Raw genomic sequence first — 22820 nt, 5'->3', positions numbered from 1 at the left:
TTATGCTTCAATTATTGTCATTTTCTGTAACATGTGTCCCCAGATCATGTGGTTGCACTCCCTGTCAGATTAGTGCTTTGCTTGCACTGGTATGCATCAGGGCTAGTAAGCATTTATAGAAAATTTCATTTCAACTCTTTTATCTCTGTGGGAAATGCACATTCAAAGTTAACAATACAGACACATCTTAGACTAAATGTGGTTTTATATAGTCTGTTGAATTAATCTACCATAACAATTTAGTGCTGAGAATTGCCTCCAGCATCTCTTCCCAAACAACAAGACTGTGAAGGAATTCAAACTCTTAAGGTCTCTCTCCCTCTCCTCCTCTCCTCTCCCTTACCTTCTTGCTGAACTCTCCTCAAACAATTTTTGCAAAACTGCATTACTGTTACTCACCTTTATATGAGTTACGTGACTGGAACGTTATTTTCTGTGAATGCTCTACACAGCAAGACAGCTTTATAGCCTATAAAGTATCAGTTGGAACATGAAATATACCTAACTGCTGATACCTAGACAAGGTCTGCTTGAAACCAAATCATATTTGATTCCAGACTTAAAGTGTAGTTGTGATTAATCTGCTTGCCTGTGTATCTGAATAAAAAAGATTAGTTCTGTGAAGAAACAAGGGCTTATTTGATACCTCTCAGGTTCCTCCATCTCCACTAAAAAAATGTGAACAGTTGGGCATAATACTGCTATCTTCAGCTTTGTTTCTACTAGTGAAACTTTTCACTTTCACTAGTAGAAAGTCTTCAACTTTGTTTCACACAGATCACTGTCCCAGAAGATCTAACTTTCCATCCCATATCCTCTTGTACACCTGAAAATGATAGATTTGCAGGATGAATTACACTAACTCAGAAATGCTTCAGTTTTACTCCATGGTGTATTGATCCTGATTTCTGTGGTGTTCACTATTTTCAGGTATTCAATAAATAGTTCATAGTAAAAATGCAGTCTGAAAGTTGGAAATTTTTCATTTTGTCTGTTTGTTGTTCCTAGCGTGCCTGGAAACTTACCTGTAGTTTCTGCTCCCTGATTCAGACAAGAAGAGAATAAACAAGGCCATGCCTAGTATATACGTTTCCTTGAGTAACTGCTTCAGATAACAGCCAAGCAGAGGAACCTTGACACATTTGAAGGGTGGGCCAGTGCAAACCTCATGAACTTCAACAAGGTGAAGTGCAAAGTCCTACACATGGGTTGGGGAAATGCCAAGCACGAATACAGGCTGGACAGAGACTGGGTTGAGACCAGCCCTGAAGAGAAGGTTATGAGGATGTTGGTTGTTGAGAAGATCAACATGAGCTGGCAGTCCGTGCTTGCAGACCAGAAAGCCAGCTGTATGCTGAGCTGCATCAAAAGGAGTGTGACCAGCAGGCTGAAGTAGGTGATTCTGCCCCTCTACTCTGCTCTGATGAGACCCCACTTAGAGTACTGCATCCAGCTCAGGGTCCCCCAACACAAGAGGGATGTGGACCTGCTTGAGAGTATCCAGAGGAGGCAAGGAGGCTGCAGCACCTCAGCCTGAAGAAAAGAAGGCTCCACAGAGACCTTGTAGCAGCCTATCAGATTTTACTTCAGAAATAGGAAATAAGAATACTGAGTTAACAGGGACTGTCCAAATACTGTTTTATAGAACTCCTGGATCAGTGACTACTGTTCAGGTAAAACCCAGTGAGCTGGAAATAAATAGTGTTGTTCTACACTGAGGCTACATACCAGCCAATATTGTTCTTCCTTCTTCCATTTTCTATTGCAAGAAAATGCCTCCCTTTTAGCTTCTTTGTATAGTCCTTTTCCCCAGACTTTCTATTTTTATGATTCTGCATTCTGGTTTATTTTCTTTCATTTTTCCCTATCTCTAGAATGTTTCAGCCTCCTGACTTTCCTTCAGAAACATTCTCTTGCACATCATTTTCCCTCCTCTAGAGAACATCCAGGTAGTCAATACTGTATTCAGTAGTTGTTCATCATGAACCCAGAACATAAATGACTCACATATGTATTGTTTTCATAGAATTACTAATAGAAGGGTAGTCTTGGATTACAGAAATAACAGAGAGTAAAAAAAAAGGGAAAGGCAAATCAAATAACCAGAAAAAAAAAAGGTGATCTCATGCTATGTTTTCTTTCTCAATTATGAAACAAATTGTTATTGATGCTATTAAGGTCAGAGAGGGGAAAAATAATTTATTAAGATGCATACTTGTTGAGTTTGTTGCTAATAAATGTTAAAGGAATTAGAAAAATATTTTTCTTTTTTGGCCAAATATATTAGTCTATTTTCTATGCACTGCATATATTTCTCTGTGTGTGAAAGTGGAAGTGGTGTAGAATTAAAAAGATCAGCAAAATAGAGGAAGTATAAAGTAATTATTTAGATTACAGATGAGTAGAAAAAAACATAATCTAGGATCTTTAAACACTGAGTAATGACACAAAACCACTGACAAATGCAGTGACAGCACTGAAACGTTATTATTGTGGTTGCTTTGTAGTCTCTTCTTCAGAGATATCTTCAAGCAAAAAAAACATGGGTTTTTTTTATAAATTTATAAAACAGTTATATTCATTCATTGTTTCAGAGTCTTATAATAATGGAAAGAAGGCAATTATAGAAAAGCTTAATCCTTGTGGGTTTTGATAAATTGTTGGAAGAGAAAGGTATAAGTAATACAGCATCTTCCACATGAAGATAACTAGCTTTCCATATGTGGTATCGTCCCAGACATCCCTCCTGTCTCTCTGGGGCGTACCATGGAAGCCTCACCATGCACAAAACCCTTGCAATTCCCAGATTTCTGCTTCTAGTATCCAGGCTAAACCTTACATGTAATTAAAGAGTTGGATGTTTTAGAGGTAATTCTCTGCAAATGCAGAAGACCTGTTGCTGCCTCTCTGTCAGACAGCCTGAGTGGTTTTAAGCATAAGGAATTACTGCCTGTCTCTAAGCAATGAGTTGAAATAATTGTCAGGTGTCTTCAGTCCTCTCATGCTTTTCATGAAAACATATCTCCTGCATGCCTGGCATGAATGTGAATGAGAGTTACAAGATTGTGTTGAGTTGATAGTTTTATTGGTTTCATATTAGCAGAACAAAATGCATCCAGTATCTCCTTTTATATTTTTACTCTTCTAAGGTAAGATAATTTTCTCTGTTTTCTCTCTTCAAATGCTGGATGGGAACAGTAGCAATAATGTCTGCCTCTTCCACTGGTGCTATCTGATAATCAGGATGGGGGACAAGTGTTACAGCATTTGTTATACAGAAGATGACATGGCTATGTTCTGGTTTGTGCTTTTAACCTATTGTCTGCTCTGCCTTATAACCTATAATCTCTGATATCCTAACAGAGCCTTCAAGGACTAGGCTTCTTTTTTTTCTTTTTCTTTTTTTTTTTTTTTTTTATTTTTAACTATCTTAGTTCTTCGGAACAGAATCTCTTAAATTGGTGTTTGAGTTCAGGATTTTCTGATTACATTTTTTCAACATGGCATTATGAGGAAAAAAAAAAACCAAACCACCACTACTGAGCAAGAGAAAGAAATGTGGTGACAAATTCCAGTTGTTAAATATTTCTCAAAACAATTCTATCAGAAGAAAAGTAAGACATTTTAATTTTTGCATTTTGGAACCACTTCCTAAAGCTAAGCCCGTCAAAATCGCTCCATCTTTTCTAGAAGTAAGTACCCATGATTCAAAAGATGCTATAATTAAGAATGTCATTTGGAAAAACATGGCTTTTCAGTATTTTCTATTGTCACATACTTTCTAGGAGCAGGGTGTCAGTGATGAAAACGGTAATTCATACCAATCTCTAGTCTTTCTACTGAGAATGTAAGGAAAATGTAACAATTAGTGCCAATTTTACTTTTATCTCTTTTCCTTCTCCCACAACAGACAGCTATTCATCATGTAACAAATGCATAAAATGAATTCATTTCACTTATGTCTCTCTCTGGGTTTTCCACCTAAATTTATACTGTTTATAGCAAACAACCAATATTGAAAAAAAGGAAAAAAGAGTTAGAAAGTCAGCAGTTTGTATTGTTGGTTGGTTTTGCTTGGTTTTTTTTGGTTCTTTGGGTTTTTTTTAACATCTACACAAAAGAAAGAGAAATAGATTGAATCTCAGCTGACAACCAGATGCATATAACGCATGTTTCCAAAGACAATCTCACTGAAAAGTTATTGCCTGCTTATCTAGAGGTAATCCCCTTCTCTGCAGCTGGCAATAGGTGAGTCTAAGGTCTCACTAGCCTCAGAAAAATTCAGCTCTGTTTCTTACTCTCTCTCCCCATCTCTTCTGAATTCAACAACATGGGACATATTATTAAATGATGGCTAACAACGAAGACAAGTATTTTTAAAAGTTTGATAACTTATTAGTTACTATGATGGATTTTCTATACCACTGCATACATTAAAGATGAGATGCTATTATGAAAGTTACATGTAGTTACAGTTAGATACAAACAAGAATTAGTTCAAAGAATTTGTACTGTGCCAAACAGTTGCAAAATAATTATGATCACTGTTGGCCATATACCACTATTACAGGTCTTAAAAGATGCTGCAATGCATGTCCTACAAAACGTGTTTTGGCTTTTAGGGCTCAGACTGATGACCAAATGCAAATCTGCATGCAGTATTATCTGGAATTTATCAAGGGCTCCACTTTTACATGCAGACAGTTAACATGAATCAGCTGCTGTGAAATAGCTGGATGAATGGTTAGTAACTGGATTATCAATCCAAGTATCTATCAATAATGATAGCAGTTTTGTTGAAGGAATAATTGTGCATCATTATTATTAAGAACAAAATGCCAAATATGGAGAGCAAATGTGGATAATTAAAAGTTGTTGATATTTTAAATATATATTTTTTGAGTATTATACATATTTTGTCACAAAGTGGGATGAACTTAATATGAGCTGGCTCTTAGGTTGCCCTTTTTTAAGTATCCAGTTTTTTCTATCTGTTGACCTGCCTGTTCTTTCTAGGTCTCAATCTTTCAAAGACTTCTGCATGAGGATAATTTGATGCATTGTCAGTAGTCTTCACTTTGGTGGAGTTTTACCAGAACTGTTGCATCTGATGGTAAAGTTTTCCAGGCATTTTGGCTGTTTGCATGACTTCATTTTATTCAAACCCTACATGAGTATAAAATCTACATAACACGTAAGAGGAAGTCCAGACAACTCTCTTGCTCAGGTTGAATATGGACACAAATTCCCAGAATCATGGAAATAACACCTGTGGGGAGAAGCATCCTGTGCCTCTACAGGTTAACACTCAGCGTTCAGCAGTGTTAAGAGATGTTTCAACCTTCCTTAAGAATTTTATTTTCACTTCTAAGAGACAAAGGCAATATGTATTTCAAATTCAATTTTGTATTCTAGCCCAAAATCATAACATGAATTCAGATACTCTTATCTGAAAAGATCACATATTTGGTGAAATTTTACTCCTGATTGCTACCGTTAGAGACTTGCATTAAAGAGGTTACTGTTACTTTAGTGCCAAATTATTCCCCTGTCTTGCACAGGGAGTAAAGGAGCATGAATATTTTTTCCATTGCTATGCACTTTGCATAGAAAAAAAGATAAACAGAACTTCCTTTACCAAGGGAGTACAGGAGCTATTCTCTCCCTGCATTTGAGATGTAAGCTACAACAGCAAAAGTTGGGGTCTGCTTCTCTCTGTAGCTTCTGAGTGGTAAAATAATGCACCTCTGTAAGAACCACTTTTCCTTTGTGGGATGTCTCACAGGAACGCTGCAGCCCTGCCTATACATGCAGAGCTCAACAAACTGTAGCAGTCTTGAGCTTTTTAGGTTGCCACACTTCATGTTCCCTTCCCCACTAAAAGAATTAATAGAAAAGCATAAAGAAGTCATTGCCTTAGCCACAATAAAAGCAAAAAGCAGAATTAGTCCTTACAGGCAGTGTAAAGAAAATGTGGAAAGCAATCTCTGCTGAAAACCGCAGAGAATGAAAAGCTGGTGTGCAGGACCAAGTCATCTGTAGGCAACTTGAAGTAATTTAGATTGGTGCCTTGGCCAGCTCTGGCTGCAAGAGACATTAAGGGCACCCATGTCTTAACCTAGCTGGGGATAATTCAGCCTTTTTTCTGGAAACATTTACTGTATTTTACAAGACTGGTGGTTGCAGCTGTCAGTCTGGGTTAAAAACCTTAGATACAGGTCTTGGAACAACAGCTCATCCTCTGAACAAACGAATCCCCAGTAACTGTAGGACTAGAAGAAGCATCTCTGATTTAGTGCCGTGTTGGCTTGGGCCTCTCCTCAGAACATGGTGCTCCAACCTGTCTCTAAATCCCTTCTTTGGGGTGCTTTTTGCAGCAAAAGGCAAAAGTAGCACAGAGGTGGGGACTAATTTTTGTGTTTTCTATTGTCATCATTACAAACTTGCAAAAAAATAATCCAAGTACATTACAAGGAAACTTTTGGGAAGAGGCTAAATCTATTTGCTCAGATTAGATTTTCCAAAAGGAATCCAGGTTAGTGACAAGGACACATACAGTGGTTATGTGGAGGTAACATGGATTTACATGGTGGTCACAAATCCACTCATCTGGAAAAACAAACCCAAACCCAAAACATAGTCATAACACTTCCTCCTAAGCAGGCATCCCAAATATCGTAAAATCGCTAGCACAGTTATTAAGACCATTACAAGAATTACAAAAGTAGGATATTTTATTCTGTGGCAATTAATGTAATTGAAAATCTTCAATTTGCTTCCTCGATTTTTCACTTTCAAGTTTGCTCCTTAACCACAATGGCATGTGACACCTTTTTTAATCTTAAAGGTAATAACAGAAGTAATAACAGAAGTGACTAAATTTGATAATGAATTTGTACATTTCAAAGCATGCAGACTAAGAGTACCCCGCATTTAACCAGCATTCATTTATTTTTTTATAATTTTGAGTTGGTAGAAAGTAGAAATGGCAAGCAATTCATTCAAAATATACTGAAACACACCAAAGTTACAGTCATGCTATGGAAACAGACATCTTGATTCTGCTTACTCTGATTTGTTGAGCTTCTCTGTTAGTAACTGACACTCTTTTTTTGCTAACTTTAATTAGCACTTCATGACCTGAAGTACTTTTTGATTTGCAGTTAATACAAAAATTTGGAAACTACTAAAAAATACATGGTAAAATTAACTCTTAAATGGCTATTTTGCATGGCATATTGTTGTGAGCAAATTAAAAAGAGAATGAAGAGGCAATGAATATACAGTTCTGAAGGAAAATAGGGAGTGAGAATGTTAGGAAACTTCATAAATCTTGAAAGACAGAAGCTAAAATGAAAAAGGTGCATGAAAAGTGAACTTCGGATTCAGAAGTGTCAGATACTTTTAATATGTATAATGGTCTAAATTTTATAAAAGAATCGTGCTTTTTTCAGAATATCTCACATTTCAAAATAAGTTTTTTAAAAGTTAATAATTTTAATATATGGACCAAATAACTAAGTGGCTATAAGACTATGGAGACAATAGCTGTCATGCACCAGTCAGAGTAATGATTTATAATTAAGCTAAAAATGTGAAATTTTTCTATTTTATGAATTTGTTTTAATTTCTGTTATTAAAGAAGCAGAAAATTTTTATTTTAAAAGAAACAATCAGTTATGTATAGACAATATTTAAAATGGTTTCTGACTGGATGATCACTGAAAACAAAATACTAAACCTTCCAATGCAACATTTAACTCCTACATGTTTTTTAGTATAGATCTTGGTTAGTCAATAGAGGCAAAACATATGTCTTATTATTTTTTAAGAAGGGAGATATCTACAACTGCTGACTTTATTGGCTAACAACTACTTTTCTAATCTTAGCTATAGTATATAATTATAATGCTGAAACAGGATGCTTATGCTTAACATATATTATATCGTATGGTAGCTGAATATATCAATATCCACAGAAATACAGAGATTCTTACTTACCCAACGGACAGGAAGGGCTCCTTTGATTCAAGTCTGTCAAGCAAATAACAGAAGTTTTAATATATATACACACACACATATTTATTGTATTTCAGAGTATTTATAAGATTAATTTAAAACAGCCACTCTCAGTATCAAGTTTACTTGGTGACCAAAACACAAATTAACAACAATTGAAGGGACTGATCCATAATGCTAGGAGCTTGTCTTGAAAAAAATCCCATTTACTTAACTGAACTTTGGCTTAGAAATCAAGTATTTACAAAACAGCACATCTAGGCCCTTTAAATTTAACAGATTTAGTTGTGTAGGTATTTATATGGAAAGGCTAGAGCAAATAAGTAATAATTTGACCCTTTTTTTTTTCATTTTTCATTATTTTTTTTTTCCTTCCATGGACATGATTTAGGTGATTTAGGGAAGATATTTATTTATTTTAACTTTAAACATAAAATTTAGTATGGGTTTAAGAACTCTCTTGATTAGAGGTCCTTCACACCCATCTTGCTTGCTTTACAACATCCTCTATTGGTATGACACTGTTATTTTGTCATGAGAACTTCTGGCACATCCACTACATTCAGCCTTGTGCTGGGGCAGGATGCTACTGGTTTGGTAGACGCAGAATCATGCCCAGCTCTAAACTCAGTTGTTGAAGTGTTGGTCTCCAACTCCTGTTCCTATCTTTGTGAGGAGCTGCACCGCTTTCACACTGGCAGAAGCCTCTTTTATGAGTAATTTCCATCCAACCAGGATAGATTTCCAACATCCTTATCTATGTTATTGTACTGTAATTCTGCTCCAGTACCTAGAACCAGCTGTTCTAATTTTGTAGTGTGCCCTGGCTGCAATCAGTTTACTCATTTTTCTATTTTCAGCTGTACTTTTGTATTAGCAGCTGCCTGTTTGGACCATTAACATGTGACTTTAGAGTCCTTTATAAACATACATAAAGCAAATTTACAACTCTATTCTGAGAGGTTACATGACATGAGAATGATGCAAGAGCTCTCTGTTGTGCTAATTTTCACTGTGTTAGGAAGAACATCGAATAAAACTCCCAGGCAATTAATGTCTCTTTGTAGCCTTTAAAGAAAAGTGTTTCTAAAAAGCAAAGTATGTCATATCTAAAATGAAACATTTCATTTATGATGACCTCTCTTATCTGGTGTTTTTAACAAAGCAAAGTATGTCATATCTAGAATGGAACACTTCATTTATTATAACCCCTCTCATCTGAAACCAATTCAGTGCCACGACAAAATATCTGAAATAGAACTGTAAGCAAGAGTAATTAAAGTATTTAAAGTACTGTAAATAAGTTGCCAGTGTTTTAAGAATGAACTTTTCCTGCAAGTCTTCTTTGTAGAAAACTAACAAGTACAATCACAGTTATTCATTTAGCAAAGCCTTTGTCCAAAAGCCTCACAAACCAATAGACCAGTTTAGTTATTGCCATCTATCCAAAAGGGTATTTAGAAAAGGTGAACATGTTCCTGAGCTTTTGAAATTATTATATCACAGTATCACAGTATCACAGTATGTTAGAGATTGGAAGGGACCTCAAAAGATCATCTAGTCCAATCCCCCTGCCAGAGCAGGAACACCTAGATAAGATTACACAGGAATGTGTCCAGGCGGGTTTTGAATGTCTCCAGAGAAGGAGACTCCACAACCTCCCTGGGCAGCCTGTTCCAGTGTTCTGTCACCCTCACTGAGAAGAAGTTTCTTCTCAAGTTTAAGTGGAACCTCTTGTGTTCCAGTTTATACCCATTACCCCTTGTCTTATCATAGTTTGCCATTGAGAAGAGCCTGGCTCCATCCTCATGACACTCCCCCTTTATATATTTATATACACTAATAAGGTCCCCCCGCAGTCTCCTCTTCTCCAAACTATAGAGACCCAGCTCCCTCAGCCTTTCCTCATAAGGGAGATGCTCCACTCCCCTAATCATCTTTGTCGCCCTGCGCTGGACTCTCTCCAGCAGGTCCCTGTCCTTCTTGAACTGAGGGGCCCAGAACTGGACACAATATTCCAGATGCGGTCTCACCAGGGCCGAGTAGAGGGGAAGGAGGACCTCTCTCGACCTACTGACCACCCCCCTTCTAATACACCTCAGGATGCCATTGGCCTTCTTGGCCACAAGGGCACAGTGTTGACTCATGGTCATCCTGCTGTCCACTAGGACCCCCAGGTCCCTCTCCCCTACACTACTCTCTAACAGGTCGTTCCCCAACCTATACTGGAACCTGGGGTTGTTCCTGCCCAGATGCAGGACTCTACACTTTCCCTTGTTATATTTCATCAAGTTTCTCCCTGCCCAACTCTCCAGCCTGTCCAGGTCTCGCTGGATGGCAGCACAGCCTTCTGGCGTGTCAGCCACTCCTCCCAGCTTAGTGTCATCAGCAAACTTGCTGACAGTACACTCAATTCCCTCATCTAAATCATTGATGAATATATTAAATAATACTGGTCCCAATACTGACCCTTGAGGCACTCCACTAGATACAGGCCTCCAACTGGACTCCGCCCCATAGACTACAACTCTCTGGCTTCTGTCCTTCAGCCAGTTCACAGTCCACCTCACTACCTGATCATCCAGGCCACACTTCCTCAGTTTAGCTATGAGGATGCTGTGGGAGACTGTGTCAAATGCTTTGCTGAAGTCAAGGTAGACCACATCCACCGCTCTGCCATCATCCATCCACCGTGTTATTTCCTCATAAAAGGCTAGGAGGTTGGTCAAGCATGACTTCCCCTTGGTAAAGCCATGTTGACTGCCCCTCATAACCCTCTCATCCTTGACATGCCTTAAGATGGCATCAAGGATAAGGTGTTCCATCACTTTCCCAGGGATGGAGGTGAGGCTGACCGGTCTATAGTTACCCGGGTCCTCCTTCTTGCCTTTTTTGAAGACTGGAGTGACATTTGCTTTCCTCCAGTCCTCAGGCACCTCTCCCGTTTCCCAAGACTTGGTAAAGATGATGGAGAGTGGTCTAGCAATGACTTCCGCCAGTTCCCTCAGCACCCGCGGGTGCATCCCATCTGGACCCATGGATTTATGGATGTCCAGATTGCTCAACTGGTCCCTAACCCATTCCTCATGGACTAAGGCAAAAATACTGCACGTCATCTTTTTGCAAAGCATTTACTTCTTTTCCAGAATCATTAGTGGAAATAATTTAGGAGCCTGTCTTCATTTACAGTGTTATCTTCTGATGTAATTTAAACCTATTTTTCTGGGGTTAGATTTCCAGCATTAAGGACAACTAGCATAAGGCTTGAGGAAATGGCAAGACGTATCCAAAACATACTAACTTTCCTGTTGTTTTCATGGCTATACTTCACCTTCTCATTTTTTTCTGGGGTTGTGATCCACATAGAAGTAAAATAATAGAAGAGGGGATCATTGATGTCCTTGAATGCAGCTGGAAGCACAGTGGAAGCCGAAAGTTCAGTAGCCCTGCATTCAGGGGGAAGCTTCTCCAGGGCAGGTCCAGTACTGTCACAAGCGCTTTCCCTCCCAGAATGCCATGCCATACACCAAAACCCTCACAGTACCAAGAAAATGCTTAGCTTGACATTCTCTGTGCCTAGGCAGTACTGACAGACAGCAATAAAGTGATGGGGCCCTTCATGTGCAGGGTTGCATCCTCCTCCTGCAGGTTCTGTGCAGCCACAATGCCAGCTTCATGGACCAGCTTTCCCTGTTGTGGATCACATGATTACGGGAAAGCATCTGCACCATCTTTGCAGATTCTTTCAAGTGTGTGAGGAAAAGCCCAACTAACTCTACTGTTTTGTTTCTTACTTTTCTGTTCACTGAAATGAGCCAGACCTGTGAAGTATTCAGTGTTTGGCTCAAGAGATTAACTATAAGCAAAATAAGCAAATAATAAAAGTCTCAGAACATATTTACATACTTCAAAATACAGAAATTTTGCAATAAAGAGAGACTTGGCACTATTCTGATGGAAAACATTCTGGTAGATTTTACTCGCAAATGAAAAGTATGTGATAGAATGCCCTGTGGACAAAATACCACAATTAAAAATCTATTTGAAATCCATTCTCAAGATGGAATTCAATTCGATTTAAGAAGTGCTGCCCTAGGTTTGACCCCTCTTAGTATATTTGACTAAATGGTTTTAGATAATTTTCTGCATTACTTTAAATTAGTTCAAGTGTTCCTCCTAGTAAAGGAATACAATTACCTGTTGGCCTTTTATTTAAATTGGTAATTCAGAATATGGCAAATTAATATAAAGGTTTTAAAACTGCAACACCACATAAAATAGCATCCTCTTTTATCTTTACTGATGATGTTTATCTATATATTATAGATTTTTTAATCTTTCTTTTCTAGCCTGCAGTACAATAAATTCTCCAGAGTTTTGAGGAAGTCTCGCATAATTATCTATAATATCTCAAAAATAGTAATCCTGATAAGCTGTGAGAAGGGCTGTCATATGTCTTCAGAAAAAATGTTACAACAGAAATTTTTTTTCTTGAAAAAAATTATTGAGCATATAAGAAATATTAGGTTGGACAATAAACAAAGGGAATAATGTTTTAATTACGGAACTAGATGATCTTAAGGTCCTTTCCAATCCTAACTATGCTATGATTCTATGTAGGACTGGTAATGAAGCTGGAATGATCAGGATTTTTATTTTCTTCTTCAACTTGTTTTTCTATCAGAAAATTACAGCTTGTCAGATGTCAAGGCAATAAAGAAGTTTGTATAGGAGGGAATCAGGCTAATAGGCAGCATGACTGGAACAGGGCAATCTGAAGTGTGCTTCACTTTGATTCTGAGCTAAGATTTTCTGAAAGGTCTGACTTTCTTATCTACATGTAATGGGTAAGTTTTTGCAGGAAGAAAAAGGATTTTTACACAATGTAAATTGCTCAATTAAAATCAGTCACTGTAAACCAAATCGGCACAGGCAAATTGATTCATATCCATTGATATGCCTCAATACTGTCATAACTCTGAGTTTAAAATAAGGACCCCAGAAATTTCCCATTTAGTATTTTAGCCCTGGTAATCTGCCTTGGAGAGACATCTTACAAGATCTGATTAACATAACTGTGTATTTCATGATTTTCTTTGCTGCTAAATTTACTTATATTAATGCCAATTATCTCAATCCCATTTTTGACATGGACTGAAAATTTGGTGGACAAATTTTTCAAGGTTTGCAGACAAACATGCAAGCAAATGTGACTAGATCAGAGGCATGTGAATTCCTCTTTGAATTGTAAACAAATAATTTGAGGACAGGAAGATTCCAAAGTAAACTCCACTTTTCTTGCATAGTTGTCTTATTAAGATGACAGGCAAGATGGCTTTTTATATCTGAGGCCTGACCCAGCATACATAAAACATTATAATCTCTTGTAAAGAGTCCTTGCCTCTCCTTCCCAAAATATATTTACAGGACAAAATGGATAACATTTCTAACAATATCAGCACGGTACACAAAAAAATGTATTTCAGCCAAGTATTTTCTAAGGTAACTCAATATATTCTTTCTTGTGGTGATCATACAATTTCATTTCTAAAGAGTTAGTAAGAAAAATGTAGAATTCAAGGCATTTGTTGGGTTTCCTATTCTGAGTTTTCAATATAATAAAACTGTCTACCCTGAATCAGGGAAAGTGATGGTAAGGAGTCAGGGTTTTTTTTAGATGGCTCATCATTTTGGATTGCAATCTTCAAATCAGAATTCCCAAGGATAACTTGAGTGTGTTGCTAATGTCACTCATTTTCTTTCTGACTGTAAAAGCCATGAATAGTGACTGCAGTTTCCAGTGGGATTGGAAGAGTTAATACCTCTAACAGGTATCCAGAGCATTCAAACTTTTCATTGAAGCCATGTAGGAAAGGCAGACCAATTAAAAAGCATTTTGGACTTCAGTCACTTGATGAATTGGCTTTATACTATTATTGTGTATTTTGTATGATTGATGTGGCTGACTTATTTATCTGTCAAGCGTGTCTATCTCTGCACTATACAGCTTTAGGAACCAAAGATTTAGCAAAAATATGTGAAGTCAAAGAATATTCAGATTATGGCTAACCTGACTTGCCAATAAATTTAATTAATAATAATTTATAATAATCTTTAGCCATCAGTTAGCAGAGTATGAATGAATAATCTGTTCAGAATTATCTGAAAAAATTTACAGTTGAAAACCTGAATAAAATGATAGCTTATAATACAGGGAGGAAGTGCTTTAAAAAGACTGCCTCTTGCCAGTGATAACTTTCACAGCAGCAAGAGGATAAGATGAAACATAAATCAGCATATGCAATAGTTGGGTTTGATATATCAGTAAAAGTGTCATGTTGGATACTGGGTGCACTACTCTTATAATACATGGGATAGAAAGGTTTGGGGGTTGTAGTAGGAAAGGGAGGCATGGATAAGAACAGTAAAGGAAGTAGTTTCCAATAATCCTCATTAATGTGTTGCCTAAATTTTAAGCAGCAAAAAGACAGGAAAACACAAAAGCTTCAAGTCATTTGAATTGTTTAATATAATATTATCAGAGAGCTAGAACTAAAAGTTAGTATCCCGTACATCTAAGAGAGTTTCAGTAGCTGATTTTAGTTTGTACTTGGCTTTACTGTATTTTTCCTTTATAAATCCATAAATCAAAAAGCATGGATTCTTACAGCGGAGGTGAATATTGTTGTGACTTGCAAAATTAATTCAGAGTCTGCATATGAACACCTTCATAGTTATGGATTACAGCTTCTTCCCGCACCACCCCAGAGAATTCTCTTGATGCCAAATGGAAGCTAACTTGAGTTTAATCTGTACATCACATCTGTGTGATGTTAGAATCATAGAATCATAGAATAGTTAGGGTTGGAAAGGACCTTAAGATCATTTAGTTCCAACCCCCCTGCCATGGGCAGGGACACCTCACACTAAACCATGTCAGCCAAGGCTCTGTCCAACCTGGCCTTGAACACCACCAGGGATGGAGCATTCACAACTTCCCTGGGCAACCTATTCCAGTGCCTCACCATCCTCTCAGTAAAAAACTTCTTCCTTATATCGAAATATATTAATCGGTGAGCTCAGCTCCCTCCTTGAAATGCCTATACACCAATGCGCGCAGCATGGGAAATAAGCAGGAGGAGTTGGAGACCTGTGTTAAGTCAGGAGATTATGATCTGGTGGCAATTACAGAGACGTGGTGGGACAGCTCACATGACTGCAATATACTCATGGAGGGCTATGTCCTCTTCAGGAAAGACAGGCCAGCCAGGCGGGGTGGTGGGGTTGCTCTTTATGTGCGAGAGCAGCTACAATGTACTGAGTTCTGTCCAGGGACAGAGGATGAGCGAGTTGAGAGTCTGTGGGTGAGAATTAAGGGGCAGGCTGGCAGGGGTGATACTGTTGTGGGTGTCTGTTACAGGCCACCAGATCAGGGTGAGGAAGTTGACGAGGTCTTCTACAGGCAGCTGAGAGCGGCCTCACAGTCACAGGCCCTGGTCGTCGTGGGGGATTTTAACTTCCCTGATGTTTGCTGGAAGGACTACTCAGCAACCCAGCCACAGTCCAGGAGGTTCCTCCAGTGTATGGATGATCACTTCCTCATGCAAATGATGGATCAGCCAACCAGGAGAGGAGCACTGCTGGATCTCATCCTCACTAACAAGGAGGGTCTGGTCAAAGCAGTAAAGGTTGAGGGCTGCCTTGGTTGCAGCGACCACGAGATGGTGGAATTCAGGATTTTGTGTGGTAGGACCAGTACAATAGCAAGTAGAATTGCAACCCTGGGCTTCAGCAGGGCAAACTTTGGCCTTTTCAAGCAATTGCTAGGGGAAATCCCATGGGCAAGGCTGCTTGAAGGTAAAGGGGCCCAAGATAGCTGGTTGGCATTCAAGGATTGCTCATTCCGAGCTCAAGATCAGAGCATCCCAACACGTAGGAAGTCAAGGAAGAGGGCCAGGAGACCTGCGTGGCTAAATAAGGAACTGCTGGGTATGCTCAAGTGGAAGAGCAGAGTTTACAGGTCATGGAAGGAGGGGCTGGCCACTTGGGAGGAATATAAGGCTGCTGCTAGAGGATATAGGAAGGCAGCTAGGATGGCTAAGGCCTCCTTAGAATTAAATCTGGCCAGAGGGGTCAAGGACAACAGAAAGAGCTTTTTCAAATACATAGCTGATAAAACTAACACCAGAGGCAAGGTAGGCCCACTGATGAACGGGATGGGTGCCCTGGTGACAGAAGATACTGAGATGGCAGAGTTATTGAATGCCTTCTTTGTCTCTGTCTACTCTGCCGGAGGCAGTCCTGAAGAGCCCTGTACTCCTGAGACCTCAGATGAAGCCAGGTCACTGAAGCAGTTTGCCTTAGTCGATGAGGAATGGGTTAGGGACCAGTTGAGCAATCTGGACATCCATAAATCCATGGGTCCAGATGGGATGCACCCGCGGGTGCTGAGGGAACTGGCGGAAGTCATTGCTAGACCACTCTCCATCATCTTTACCAAGTCTTGGGAAACGGGAGAGGTGCCTGAGGACTGGAGGAAAGCAAATGTCACTCCAGTCTTCAAAAAGGGCAAGAAGGAGGACCCGGGTAACTATAGACCGGTCAGCCTCACCTCCATCCCTGGGAAAGTGATGGAGCACCTTATCCTTGATGCCATCTTAACGCATGTCAAGGATAAGAGGGTTATGAGGGGCGGTCAACATGGCTTTACCAAGGGGAAGTCATGCTTGACCAACCTCATAGCCTTTTATGAGGAAATAACATTGTGGATGGATGATGGCAGAGCAGTGGATGTGGTCTACCTTGACTTCAGCAAAGCATTTGACACAGTCTCCCACAGCATCCTCATAGCTAAATTGAGGAAGTGTGGTCTGGATGATCAGGTAGTGAGGTGGACTGCAAACTGGTTGAACGACAGAAGCCAGAGAGTTGTAGTCTATGGGGCGGAGTCTAGTTGGAGGCCTGTATCTAGTGGAGTGCCTCAAGGGTCAGTACTGGGAGCAGTATTATTTAATATATTCATCAATGATTTAGATGAGGGAATTGAGTGTACTATCAGCAAGTTTGCTGATGACACTAAACTGGGAGGAGTGGCTGACACGCCAGAAGGCTGTGCTGCCATCCAGCGGGACCTGGACAGGCTGGAGAGTTGGGCAGGGAATAACTTGATGAAATATAACAAGGTGAAGTGTAGAGTCCTGCATCTGGGCAGGAACAACCCCAGGTTCCAGTATAGGTTGGGGAACGACCTGTTAGAGAGCGGTGTAGGGGAGAGGGACCTGGGGGTCCTAGTGGATGGCAGGATGACCATGAGCCAGCACTGTGCCCTTGTGGCCAAGAAGGCCAATGGCATCCTGGGGTGTATTAGAAGGGGGGTGGTTAGTAGGTCGAGAGAGGTCCTCCTTCCCCTCTACTCTGCCCTGGTGAGACCGCATCTGGAATATTGTGTCCAGTTCTGGGCCCCTCAGTTCACTAAGGACAGGGACCTGCTGGAGAGAGTCCAGCGCAGGGCAACTAAGATGATTAAGGGAGTGGAGCATCTCCCTTATGAGGAAAGGCTGAGGGAGCTGGGTCCCTATAGTTGGGAGAAGAGGAGACTGAGGGGTGACCTTATTAGTGTATATAAATATATAAAGGGGGAGTGTCACGAGGATGGAGCCAGGCTCTTCTCAGTGGCAAACAATGGTAAGACAAGGGGTAATGGGTACAAACTGGAGCACAAGAGGTTCCACTTAAACTTGAGAAGAAACTTCTTCTCAGTGAGGGTGACGGAACACTGGAACAGGCTGCCCAGGGAGGTTGTGGAGTCTCCTTCTCTGGAGACATTCAAAACCCGCCTGGACACATTCCTGTGTAACCTCATCTAGGTGTTCCTGCTCCAGCAGGGGGATCGGACTAGATAATGTTTTGAGGTCCCTTCCAATCTCTAGCATACTGTGATACTGTGAATCTAAACTCCCCCTGTTTAAGTTTTAACCTATTACCCCTTGTCCTATCATTACAGTCCCTGATGAAGGGTCCCTCCCCAGCATCCCTATATCTCCCCTTCAGATACTGGAAGGCTGCTATGAGGTCTCCACGCAGCCTTCTCTTCTCCAGGCTGAACAGCCCCAACTTTCTCAGCCTGTCTTCATATGGGAGGTGCTCCAATCCCCTGATCATTCTCGTGGCCCTCCTCTGGACTTGTTCCAACAGTTCCATGTCCTTTTTATGTTGAGGACACCAGAACTGCATACAATACTCCAAGTGAGGTCTCACGAGAGCAGTGTAGAGGGGCAGGATCACCTCCTTCGACCTGCTAGTCATGCTCATTTAGATGCAGTCCAGGATACAGTTGGCTTTCTGGGCTGAAAGCACACACTGCCACAAACTTCATGTTTCCAGTCATGAAGAAATTAATGCAAATATTCAAAATGAGATTCTTGCAATAATCAAGAATAAGAAATGTTTTTCCTTCAGGTATGAGCACTCCTAACTCTAATCTCCTTCCCAAATTGAAAATGTGCTCAATTTGATACCTTTGTTCAAGTAAGCAAAGTAAACAAACTCTGGAGAATGAAAGCAGCTCCATGGCATTGCTGCCAATTATAGTTTGCTTTTTCCTGCAGTATGCAGTTGCTAAATTTTGCAAAAAATCTATGTTTCCATCAAAAGAAAGAATTTTGAAAAACATACAGAATTTTACTTAACTATCTACCTTAAAGTCCTCTTTCTGACGTTTTAATCATTCTTTGCATGAAGCTGATGTCACCTGACTCTCTTGTGCTCTAAATCAGAATAAGAACATTCAGGTCAATATGTACAGGTCAAAAACCATCTAGAATGACTTCATCAGGGTGGGCTGAACAAAGGAGTGTTGACTGATCTAATCAATACTACACAATCACACAATCAATACTACTTTACTGCATGGCTATTTGTAGTCACAAGTAGATGAAGGTTAATGTAGGCATTGCCTTTGAGGATCCCAAGGGTAGAGGCTTAATCTCCTTTTCCCTCAATGACAATACTAACACTTAGAAGTAGTTACAGGAGGGATACTGCTCTGACAATGTGTGATTCATATTTGTCATGCTGTTTCCTAGACTAATCTCACTCTCACAAGACTGAAAAATGCAGCATACATTTTTATGTCAATAGATATTAGAAATTGCTCATTTCTTAAGACTCATAATAAATTTACACACATTTTTTACTTTCCAGTAAAATAGCCAGTACTTTTGGCAGAAGTTCTGGGAATACCAGCCACATAACCTACCAAAAATGTATGACATTTGTAACCTATTTAAAATAAATAAAGTTACATTTGACATTATGCACCAACAGTGCTATCTAAGTATTGGTTCTGGCAGGCTGGATAACATTTTCAGATAGTATACCCCACGACTAGCAAAATTCAGCAGGATATAATCTTGCAGGGTAATGTGGTTGCTAATAATTCACTGCATATTATTATGTTGCTATTGTTCCTCTGTGTTGCACACAGCATAGCTTTCTGTGCTACCTGTAATCTTACTTAACAATCCATTTTAAACTTAAACAGGGGAAGTTCAGGTTAGATATAAGGAAGAAGTTTTTCACTGTGAGGGTAGTGAGGCACTGGAATGGGTTGCCCAAAGAAGTGGTAAATGCTCCATCCCCGGCAGTGTTGAAGGCCAGGTTGGACAGAGCCTTGGGTGGCATGGTTTAGTGTGAGGTGTCCCTGCCCATGGCAAGGGGGTTGGAACTTGATGATCTTAAGGTCCTTTCCAACCCTAACTACTCTGTGATTCTATGATTTTCTCTTAAACTAAGTATACTTTAAATCTCTTCTTTTGACATTATTCATAAGACTTTAAAATATATAACGTAGTCTCTCATTTAGCCAGTCTTCCTTATTTATTCACAGAATATTAAATATATAACCCAGCGTCATATTTCTATTGCTGTTTGTAAGCCACCTAAATGGTGCCTTTGTACTATATCACAGCGGCTCTCAGACAGAATTACAGCCTTCTATACAATTAGAGGTGTTACATTATGTGAGAACCAATGCCAAGTTATGAGCCCATAATGTGGTGCTCTGAACCACAGCCTTCTCCCGCATCTCTGATTACTGCTGCAATTAAGGTTTTACTAAATTCCTGAAAATGAAAAATCCTGCTGGTCACTTGGGTTGTTAGGACAGGCCCTCCTCTGTTCTCTGTCATAAACCCTATATCATTACTTTTAAGACCTCTATAAAGTTAATAAGACAGTTACCAAAAAGCAGTGGTTGCAAAACCAAACACTATTACTATGATTCCTGCCTAAAACTCAAATACAGAAGAATGACCATGGTGTCTGCTTTTGATTTTTTATTTTTTATTATTTTTTTAATGCTGTAGGAGCTATCCTTTTTCTTTTTAAGCTAACTGAAACACAGTTGAGTATCTATAGAAGACAGCATCATTCTGGACACTGAATCCAAATTCTGATTATTTTTTAAATCCAATGCAAGAAGCCATGATTCTATGATTCTAAGCCATGCAGTAATAAAGGTAGAATTCTCACGTGTAATTAGTGATAGGAACATGGATCATAATATCAAGATTTAAACTGAATGAATGACTAAAAGTACTATTTCTGTTTGCCTGGAGGCAGAAACCATCAATAGACTGAATCTTTTAGAAATTTACTTTTTGAATTATAAACCACAGACTTTTCATTCACATTAGCAGCACAAATTCTTGCATAAGAAAGGAGTTAGAATAATTTTAATGCTATCAGAAAGCTGTGAACGTTTTTTGTTCCACTGTTGTATAAGCAGTGATTAAAAAACATGAGAAAAAATAAGATGGGTTTCCAGTTAGTTAATAAGATGGGTTTCTAGTTAGTTACTTTAACTATAGTATACTGCTTCACGTTTCATAGTAGATGAAAAAAGTAAGAAAGGAGATTAAACAGTAAGAAAAAAAAAACCAAACCCAAAACAAAACAAAACAAAACCAATAGTAAGAAAACAGGCTATTCTTCTCCAAGGATGCTAAACTCTGGGTGTGACAATTATGTCTGGGGTTTTGTGGAAGAAAACAGCATCAGTCATGTGATACTATATATCATCTTCTGCAAGAGCAAAAGTACTAAGCTAAGAAAATGGCTGTAGATCCTCTGCAGATGTGTGAAAGTTGGTGTCACTGGCTTTCTCTTAACAAAGGAAAAAAAAAAAGAAAGACTGTGTAAGTTTAAAGAACACCTTGAGGGGAGATGAGAACAAAGGCAAGTGCTAGTCTTTATGTACGGCATACTTCAAAATGGATCTAAGACCACAGTTTAAAAAGTGTGGTGAAGGTGAATACAAACAAACATGAGAAGAATGTAAGATTTAGGATATACTGATATTCTGAGAAGGAATATCTGCCCTAGTCACTAGGGAGAGATTCTAAAAGGACGTCAGTGGTATTTTTAAAACAGTGAAGGGGAAGATTAAAAAACCAGACTGTTTTATTGCCCTACTGTTATTGGAGTTATTACACAGATTAGGAATAATATGACTGAATGAACAAATGGAGATGACAAGATGATATATTTTGGTCTTTTGAACTTTTTCTCTGTCTGTGATTTGTCACCAGAAGCAAAGGTTTTCCTGGCTATTACTAAGGACATGAGACCCCCACCCATTTTCCCCTCTCTAAATTTATCAGGCGCTGCAGGTTCATTCTCTGGATCATGAGAATGGGCAAACTTATGTCCTTGGCTGGCTCTCTCAAATGCTTTGAGCACATGGATTTGTTCTTTAAACATCTCTGGGATCAAATTGATTGCAGTTACAAACACATAATTCAGAAATGCAGAGCTGCATGTGTTGCCTTCTATCAGCAGATATTTTTTTCTTATTCTTATGATATTAGTTATTTTACATGGGGCTTTTTCCTTGAAAGAAAATAAAAATTCAGACCAAACTGAATCATTGGATCTGCTGTAGCTTTGTATTTGTGCCTTTTAACATTTTTAATATAATTGAGAATGCTACTTAAGTCCTTCATACAAGTAAAATTTGTACTGTTTGTTGTGAATTTTAAGTAAGAATTTCATATTAAATAATGTTTTTTTCTGACTGCTTCAAATGTGATCACTGAGAACATTCTTTGATGACATTAATGTAAGTAATATCCTACTGGAATTAAATTTATCTCCATTTAAGCATGCCTGGAAAGTTTGTTTTATGGAAGACAGACAGATCTTTTGTCAGGAGAAGAGCTGTAGAGCAACACTCATCTTCCACTGCACTGAAATAAAATAGCTTATTTCATGAAGGAAGGTAATCAAAGGCATCAAGAAGATACATTTCTGCAAAAAGGAAGCACTTTGATAACAAAGAGATATCACACTATGTAATCTTAACATGATGTAGTCATTAAAAGATTATATTCTATAAGCATAAGTGACTTTTTTTATTCAGTATGTAGAATAAAGTAAGTGGCATAACCACAATTTAATGCAAATGCAAGGTATCAGAAAATATTGTTAAGTTTTATTTCTGTTGTCTAGACTCTGTCTTTAGGCTTTTGTAGGCCAGTGACAAAACCGGACACACAAATACATTAAGAAAAAGAAGTAGAAAACAGGACAGGTTTTGGAAATCTAGGACAGTATTCAGTCAAGAAAGGTCCTTATAACTGCAGTTACTTTTATTATATGCTAGTAAGTTAAAACATTGCTATTACACTGCCAATGGCACACTGTAGCAGAAATTATGCAAAATACTGCAGTATTCAAATAGAATAGTAATGCTTGTTTGGCACAGAATTTGTTGAATTTATGTGATGCTTTCAAATAGGACG

The 22820-nt window shown here is 38.9% G+C and overlaps 1 protein-coding gene across 1 annotated transcript in view; it reads right to left on the bottom strand.

Annotated features, from left to right (window-relative positions):
- RALYL (RALY RNA binding protein like) overlaps nucleotides 1-22820 on the bottom strand; it is a gene marked incomplete at its 5' end in the record, with an annotated part of 181874 nt that overhangs the window by 24133 nt on the left and 134921 nt on the right. Inside the window, one exon of the mRNA XM_080610904.1 lies at nucleotides 8002-8034. Coding sequence (XP_080467030.1) covers nucleotides 8002-8034 — 33 coding nt within the window. The remainder of the gene's footprint in view (nucleotides 1-8001; nucleotides 8035-22820) is intronic.

This window comes from Psittacula echo, assembly GCF_963264785.1.
Source record: "Psittacula echo genome assembly, chromosome: 2".
NCBI classification, from domain to species: Eukaryota; Metazoa; Chordata; class Aves; order Psittaciformes; family Psittacidae; genus Psittacula; species Psittacula echo.
This window is presented reverse-complemented; position numbering and strand designations above follow the sequence as displayed.